Source organism: Microcaecilia unicolor, chromosome 5, assembly GCF_901765095.1.
Source record: "Microcaecilia unicolor chromosome 5, aMicUni1.1, whole genome shotgun sequence".
NCBI classification, from domain to species: Eukaryota; Metazoa; Chordata; class Amphibia; order Gymnophiona; family Siphonopidae; genus Microcaecilia; species Microcaecilia unicolor.
This window is the reverse complement of record NC_044035.1, coordinates 57,572,158-57,580,988: the sequence shown is the minus strand read 5'-3', so window position 1 is coordinate 57,580,988 and position 8,831 is coordinate 57,572,158. Positions and strand designations below refer to the sequence as shown.

General features: G+C 41.2%; 1 protein-coding gene across 2 annotated transcripts in view; it reads right to left on the bottom strand.

Moving 5' to 3' along the window:
- Positions 1–1,700: 1,700 nt before the first annotated feature.
- ENTPD7 (ectonucleoside triphosphate diphosphohydrolase 7) overlaps positions 1,701–8,831 on the bottom strand; it is a 40,263-nt gene continuing 33,132 nt past the window's right edge. The window contains exons 12-13 of one of the 2 annotated variants that reach the window (XR_003942111.1): positions 4,534–6,183; positions 1,701–4,107 (exon numbers count right to left, since the gene is read on the bottom strand). Coding sequence is in view for 1 of the 2 variants with exons in the window: in XM_030202934.1 (XP_030058794.1) it covers positions 5,958–6,183 (226 nt within the window). In the remaining variant the exon portion in view is untranslated. Of the gene's footprint in view, positions 6,184–8,831 lie in introns of both variants that reach the window. The other variant, XM_030202934.1, reaches the window with a different exon arrangement.

Here is an 8,831-nt window from a genome sequence, read left to right as displayed (position 1 = left end):
TTGCCTGCTAGCCAAAGGTGTCACTATGGTGATCAGAAAAGGCATCTGCAGCATAATTCGGATGTGTCTTTGCCACCATACGACATTCCAGAGTGATCGTCCAGTGGCCATCAGGATTTTACACTACTATCATCTTCACACCTTTGGTTGGTGTGTAGACATGACTGGAGATGACAGATTGAAGTTCTGAGGTATTATTCTTTTTATCTCAATCTTGAGCACTACTTCTATTTTTGTGTGATCATGGATTATTTACTCTGTGACTTCTCTTGATTGGTCAGCTGTTTGGGTATTAATAGCTAAACTGAATGCTTCTGGAACTGTTCCTGTTGGGGGGTTGGGGAGTCAGGGTGGTGAGGGCACTTCTTCCTGGCCCATTTTTGGGGAGGCCACATTTTCTTTTTTTTTTTTTGGGGGGGGCGGGGGGAAATCAGGGAATTACTGTCACAAAGAGGGATTGGTCTGCTTTTCATCTCCAGGATGGGGTACATGTTTTTCTTTGAGCAGCCTTTTCTTATGGGATAGATTGGTATTAAGAGCACCTTCTTTATTCTATGTTCCTATGACACACCCACAAGGTTTTGTATCTATGAATGGCTAGGGTTTGAACTTGCCTACAAGTATCAGTTATATTTCAAAGAGGAAGATAGATTACATACATACGTCAATGCAAGAAATTAATCTACTGTCGAAACATGAACACCCTTTTCAATATAAGAAATACCAGACTGCTTTTTTTGGTTTCAAATCAGGAAAAAGGCAAAGACCAATGGGTTAGCTACAGTCTTTGGGAATCAGTTCTCCCTTCTGGTATGTGACATTAAGCAAGATGTGGAGGGGCGATATTTGTTTCTCAAAGTTGAATTGGGTGGATCTGTGTACACTTTACAGAATATCTATGTTCTGAATAGCAATCAAGGTCAGTTTTATCGGATGTTTAGGTCAGCTACTCTGTTAACATGCAACGAGTAAATTACTGGGTGGTGGTGGGGTGGGAGGATTTTAATATGACTAAATATACAGCAGGAAACATGGCTAGGGTGGTGGATTATGGCAAAACTGATAGGAAACATCTGCACCAGCTTTTAAATGATTGGGATCTTATTGATATTTGATGGTTCCAGCACCCTCTGGGGAAATTATATCACTCTAAGGTGCATGATACCTATTCTAGCGTGTATATATGGCTAGTGGGGAAAGACTTTGTGCATTCAGTACGTTCTTCACCATAGAAAGTATGGTCTGGCTAGATCATGCTCCCGTGACCATGGTCTTACCCTTAGTGGAGACCCCTATAGGTAGATGCTATTGGAGGCTAGATGTAGTCAATTTAAAATGAATTGGAGAAAATATTTCTTCACTCAACGTGTAGTTAAACTCTGGAATTCATTGCCAGAGAATGTAGTAAAAGCAGTTAGCTTAGCAGGGTTTAAAAAAGGTTTGAATAGCTTCCTACAGGAGTCTTTTACTAAGGCTTAGCTCAAGTTATTTGCAGCAGGGCCCATAGGAATAAAATGGGCCCTGCTGCAGATAACTCAAGCTAAGCTTTAGTAAAAGACCCCTAATAGAAAAGTCCATAAGCCATTATTAAAATGGACTTGGGGGAAATCCACTGCTTATTTCTAGGATAAGCAGCATAAAATGTATTATACTGTTTTGGAATCTTTCCAGGTACTTATAACTTGGATTGGCCACTGTTGGAAACAGGATGCTGGGCTTGATGGACCTTTGGTCTGACCCAGTATGGCAATACTTATGTACTTTTTTTAGATCCCAAAATTCCCTTTGGATTGCAAAAGATTTGAAGGAATATTTTGAGTTTAACGATACATCTGAAATGTCGCTACACATTTTTTAGGAAGCTTTAAAAACTGTGATTCAGGGCAATCTGATAGCATTGAGTACCCATACAAGGCGGGAACAGTCACGTAATAAGGCTGCCCCTGCAGATGCAACTATATCACTTAGAACATACTCATAAAACTGGTAGTTTGTCTCCTGAGCAGTCCTTGCGGCTTAGTAAGTTCTGTACTGATATTCAGGCCCTGGACTTGGAAGGATTAGTGTTAGGTTGCAATCTGTAAACCAGGAATATTTTGAAACTGCCAAAAAGGCAGGGAGACTACTTGTCTATGAGTTGAAGCAGCAGCAGTTATACACTTCTGTGTTGAGGATTCAGGAACACTAAGGGGTGGATTGCACTTCATTACATCAAATACAACAGGCTTCACTCATTTCTATAGAACTTTATATACTCCTGAGTGGCAGATTGCTGTCTGATATAGCTCGTTATTTAGACGTGGTTCTGCTGCCTCACCTATCTTTAGCTGAGGCAGCTCAATTGTCTTGCCCAGTTACAGAGACCGAGATGCTCTAGGCTATCAAGATTTGCCCTAGGGAAGGCACTAGGTTTAGATGGGTTCACCACAAAATTTTATACAATTTTTAAGACCTACCTTGTGCAGCGTTTGTCAAACCTTTTTAACAGGTGGGACAAGGGGGCAGTTCTTCCAGAAACATGTAAATTGGCAGGGGTCATGGTCCTTTAAAGCCAGGGAAATCTCCTGATAGTATCTCCCTCTTAGACACGAACTATAAACTTTTTAACAAAAATTTTAGCATGCCAGAACTTACTTGCCTGATTTAGTACATGATTATCAGGAGGACTTTGTCAGAGGTCACCTGACTTTTGATAAAATATGTCACCTCATTTGGCATGCGAACCCAAGGTCTGAATCAGCGTTGATCTTGGGAATTGATGCTGAAAAGGATTTGACAGGGTCTATTGGCCTTACCTGTCCTCGGTCTTGGGGAAAGTAGTTATTGAGGGGAGATTTTTGCATTCGATTCACACACTCTACATGAACCCGCTGGCTAGTCTTCGCATCAATGAGACATATACAGAGGATTTTGGTTTGACTAGAGGTGTGCCAAGGTTGTGTGTTGTCCCCTCTTCTTGTTGCCCTTATGATGGAGCCACTGGCTCAGTGGGTTTGTCAGAGTGAGAAGGTAAACAGTATTAACTTGTGGTGGTGGGGATGCACCAAAAACATTCTGCCGTTTGTGGATGATGTGCTTTTTCCCTCACAGATCCACATTCCTCTCTACCAGAGGTCATGGATGTCTTGGAAGTTTTTGGGGCAGTTTCTGTTTTTTTAGTAAATACCGCAAAGTTGGAAGTCTTAAATATCTCGCTCCCTGAATCAGAAAAACTAGCTGTCAAATGGGTTTTCCATTTTAGATGCCCACCCCCCCCCCAAGTCATACACGGTATCTTGGGATTAATTTAACTGCACCCTTAGACACCTTATTTCAGGCCAACTATCCTTGTTAAAATTATGGGGTGAATTTGATAGATGGTTGAATTTGACTGTTTCTTGGGTGGGGTGAATCCATGCAATAAAGACAGTAGTGCTCCCTAAGCTATTTACTGCTTTACCAGTCCCACTCTCGGACACCTTTTTTAGGCAGTTTCATAAAAACATTTTGTTATATTTGGTGGAAAAAGCCACCCAGGATGCAAAGGAAAATGCTTTATCAGCTTCACCAACAAGGAGGTATGGCAGTACCTAATTTAAAGATTTATTATCAAGCAGCATAGCTCAAATATATCCCTAGTTGAACAGAATTTGCTAGGGGACATTAATTTGAAGGTCCTTCCCTGGCTTAAATTGGAGCCCATACGCACCTGAAAAGGGTAGAGAACCCAATACTGACGCTTGCACTATAGTACAAAATTCGCTTAAAGTTGTTGCAGGGCACAACTTACTTCTCTGCCACCTCCATTTGTCATGCTGATGGTTTTCTACCTGGACGATGTGATAAGACTTATAGTATATGGGCGGGAAGTAGCCTCTGTACCTTAGGACAGTTGGTAGAGGAGGGGGTGATAGTGCCTTATGATGAGTTACAGGGGGAATTTGGTCTCACGCAAAGAGATTTCTTCCAGTATAGTCAAGTGATAGATTTTGTATGCCGCAAGGCCTGGAAAGAGTTAATACTGGAGGAAACACTCCTTGAACAGGGGTAGTGGCAGAGGCACCATTATGAGGTTTATCAAGCCTTGTTATTCCAGATCCCTGTACTAGCCCATCTACTATAATAAAGCTCACCTCCAACGTTCTGAGGCTGCCTGGTGGCTTCTGGTGGTGGTGTCCCTCATGGAGTAGATATCTGGTGGTGGTGTCAATCATGTAGATAATCGTGACGTCAGCGAGAGGGGAGGAGCCACGAGTGCCCAATGTGGAGGTGGAATAGGGAAACGCGGTGCATGTTTCCCTACTCCTCTCCTTGCCCAGGAATCCAAACGGAGCACCAGGAAGCAGGCGAGAAGGTCTACCTGGCCCAGTACGCCAAGTGGCCGAGGTTCCTACGACAAATGCGGGCACAGCATCGCAAACGACTCGCTGCGACTGGACATCATGGTCCAGGTAGGCGCGCGTGCTGCAGTACGTGGGGCGGGGAGCAGGGCTTGGATACCGGCGATCACTTGCTAGCGCCCGTTTCATTGCTTTCTGAAATGGGCCTTTTTACTAGTTATAAATAAGTTTGGGAGGGGATTTTGGGCACTGTATTTGAGGTTCAAGATTGTAAGAAAAATTTGTTGTGCGTTTCCATAACATCTAACATGGTGTAGAATGGCTATAAAATGCTATACCAATGGAATACCCTTACTCGTCTTAAAAGTGTTTTTGGTTGGGGTGATGATTTATGTTGCGGGGCTACGGTGAATGGGGGACCTGTCACAAGTCCCAGTCCTTTTGGGACCAAGTGATGCAGTTGGTATCAGAAATTATGGGAATGAGGATTGATAAATCTATTGCAGGATGTTTGCTTAATTTTGGTCCCTCAACTTTGCCAATTCGTAAGCAGAAATTTGTTCATCAGGTAGTCACAGCCAGGCGCCTTGTTTTGGCGTCAGTTTGGAAGCGACCGGAGATTCTGGGTCACACCACATTTATGTGATGTTCAAATTGAGGGCGCTTAAGCACAATAAACTCCTGTCTTTCCAACAAACTTGGTATAGTTATATCACATGAACTGAGATGACTCCACCTGCTATGGCCACAGTAGTCCAGTCTTAGTGCTCTCCTGATGGACCATAACTTTCCCTTTTGTTTGGATGGATTATCTGCTGTGGGGTTTGGTGGGGGGGGGGGGAGGTAGTTTTGTGGGATGGATGTGTTGCTTCTGATTTGGTTCCATGCTTTTGAGTTACAGTATATTATAGACAGTGAATTTGGGGGATTATGTTTTTTTTTTGTATTTTTTTATTTTGTCTGTGTAAAAATTATAAATAAAGCTAAAACAAAACATGGTTACCAGGGGGTGGGGAGGGTTCCACTTGCACAACCTTCAGTATCAAGCAACCTCTGAATTCTAAATGAAGCTATTTTCCATTCTATTAAGAGTGCCCCTGCATAAAATGACTGTAAACAGAGCAGTATCCTGATTGACAACACTGAAGTTGGAGGAAAACAATAGCAACTCTCTGCAGTTCAGCTTAGTAAAGGACATTGCTCCCACCTCAGCAATGGTGAGCCTGTACAGTCTGAATGTCCCTGTCATTGGTTGGTAGTATCTGCGTTACATTGCCCCTAGTTGATTGTTATTAGCACAAAAACTTAATTCAGATTCCTGCAATTTTGTCCAAGATCTCAGAAACTGTTATTCTGATAACTTCAGTTCAAGTGAAAAGAGTGTGTTTTCAAGGTCAAACACCTTTCTTTTTAAGACCCAGACACGTATCCAGTACAACCACTCACTTGAAGTCTTTGGATCTGTCGAATGAAGGGATCTTAAGTGAAATTTTCTAAAATGTATGCTGCACTTATTAGGCACTGGCCAGAGAAACTTGTTGATGCTGGTCAGTGCAGCAGTGCTGCAATCTCGGCTCCAGCTGAACTAGGCAGCAGAACCCACTCCAAATCCAGAAGCCACTTTTGTTCCTGCTGTTTTCAGATCCCAGATTCCGGGGTAAGAGGCATTGCTTCCTCCATCCACAAGTCCAGTGCAGCCAAACGTACTTGCCTCCGATGAATCCGGCGAAGTCGAAGGATGTAAAGGACAATAGACAGTAGCACCACAAGAATACAGACGAAAAATAGATAATGGTTATAGACAAAGGAGAAACGAAACCAGTTCACGTGTGGACGATTACCGGTACTCTCCAGATGGATATCCCTAAAAAGACACAATAAGAGGTGATAACAGAAAGTATGGAACAGAACACAATACAAAGTCAGAATATTAATAATGGAATATGGACAGACAAATATAAGGGCTACTTAAACTTCCTAGTTTTCTCTTTTGCAATTCCATAATCAGTACTTGATCTCTACCTTTTCACAAATTGGATCTTCTATGCTTATTCCTGGCTTTGATTTCCATTTTTGTTCTAGGCATCCAACTCACGTTCTATGAAGAAGTGCTTTAAATGTTATCCCCTAGTCCCATTGCTTTTGAGTACCATATCTACTGAAAAATGCTTGCTTCTCGCAGCTACTATAATGTTGTTGAGTTTTGTATTTCTTAATACTAGATACGGTTTAGACCGGGATCTCTCTCCTGTTTGAAGCACATCAGTCTCACACTGTAGGCAACTACACTGTAGACTGTACCAGATTCTAACTTGCCTTGGGCTTGAGTTGCATGAGAGTAATTAAATCCAAAATCACTACATAGTACCCTGTAATTCAGCACCCCAAAATGTACATTTCCCCCCACCCCACAATGAAACTCAGCTGGCAAGCATGCCCGGAGTAAGCACTATCTGTAAGGAGACAAACTTTTCTAACCAATCCCTTCCCAATATCATGTTTCAAAATATTAAACAGAACCAGACTAGTCAAACACACAACTGATAATTTCTGTTTACCACTACGCTGCAGTTACTGAACCACTTCCTATCATGGTCAACTACTTCTGGGCACAACTGTTTAAGCTCAAGGTGCTCAAATTGTATTTATGAGCCTCTCAATGTGGAACCACGTCAAAATGTTTTCTGAAATCCAGGTCTACTACATCCAGTCATCTAGTGCTCACACTGATCTACTTAGCTACCCAATCAATTGATCCAATTTGTTTGGCTTGATCTCACTCTAATAGAACCATACTGCAGACCTGCCAAGTCTCCTGCATTGAGTGGGAGATTCCCACTTTGGCGGGTCATCTCCCGCACTCCTATCAAAGTGGAAAGTTTTCCCGCTGGCCCTGAGACAGACTGTCACCACTGCTTCTCCCCATGAGCAGCAGCTGTGGCAAAACAACAGAAAGCAAGCGTGGAGCAGCATCCTTCAGGCATGCACTGCCGGTCCTCTGCCCCCCGACGTCAACTTCCCGTTCCAGGGCAGAGGACCAGCAGAGCCAAGGTTAGACTGAGAACAGGAGATGGTGCAAGGCTATCTAGCCCATTATATGGGTTCAAGCCAGTAGGCATAGCCTAAAAGTACACCTAAAACAATAGCAAACCCTATTGAAAGGAATAGTAAAAGATTATTAGAAATAACGGACTGCCTATGCATAGTCCATCTGTAAAACGTCAAAAGCTCTTCCATTTGGATAGGCAGTGCCTTAAAAGGTGGAAGACATAAGAGTTTTTTAAATTTGTACTTATCTGACAGCTTTTTAATTTATTTGAAAGCATCCCATATGTATATATCATGAAATCAAAACTGAATATCACTAAAACAGCTTCAAACATTATTGTAGCTGATGGAAACAGCACTAATAAAGGTTGTATTTTGTGCTAATTTTTCTACGTTGTTCTATACAATACAGCAATACATGGCCAAATTTCAGTGAGGATATCCTGTGTACTGATGTGTTCATCTTAATGGCTGTTCTAATCTGCCTTGGGAAGTCTGTTATAAACTTTGGAAGTAAAATTAAACTCTCCTTTCATTGGGTCACATGGAATGACATCTTCAACTCATCTCTTTTGTACAAATGGATTATTCTGTTTTGAGCACGTTTCAGGACAAGTGTTTTTCATGTCAAAATAATAAAAATAGTTTCTGTCATGATGATCTCTCATTTGTTTAAACATAACTAAATGGACTATAAGCCCCTAACATAGTCCATTGGTTTTCTTATATTTTGTGCTTGTGATGACTTATACTGTGCCAAAGCTGGAAATACAGTGAGACAGAATAACAGAATTCAGTAACATCCAAAACATATTAACATTATTAATTGTGTTCGCATTTAGGTAATAATGGAGAAAATGCTGTTGAAAACTGACTTGAAGAAGAAATAAATATATATCACAGAATTGGAAAATGTTGGCACATTTAGACTGACTCTGGACTTCTGCATGAAAGCAGCTCTGCCCTCAATATTTCTTTCTTTTAAATAAAAGTAATAAACAATATTGAGTGAATTCCTTCAAAAAGGCGATAAATGAATCCTAAGAAATAAATATTAAGTGCATATTTATAATATACTACTGCATTCCACAAAACAAAAGGAGCAAGTTTCCACAAACCATCGCTCTCTTTTGATCTAGGCACAGGGGGAAAAAAAAAAAAAAAAGATTTTAAATGCTCCCTGATTTCAATCTAATTCATGTTTAATGTGGGATATAACTTCCATAAATAAGTAAATAAACAGAAACTCTGAATGTTGAGAACCTGATTCTCATAACATGATGTCTGTTTTAGTGGCCCTTTACCAGGAGAAAAAAAATAAATCTCTGCATGAATATAACACATGCTAGGGTGTCCCTATAACCAGCCCCTCCAAATGACACACTGATTATGATTTATAACAAATTACTACTCTAGGTATGAAAAGTTATTCCATTATTATACTTCCTCTGTGTACATCTGTAT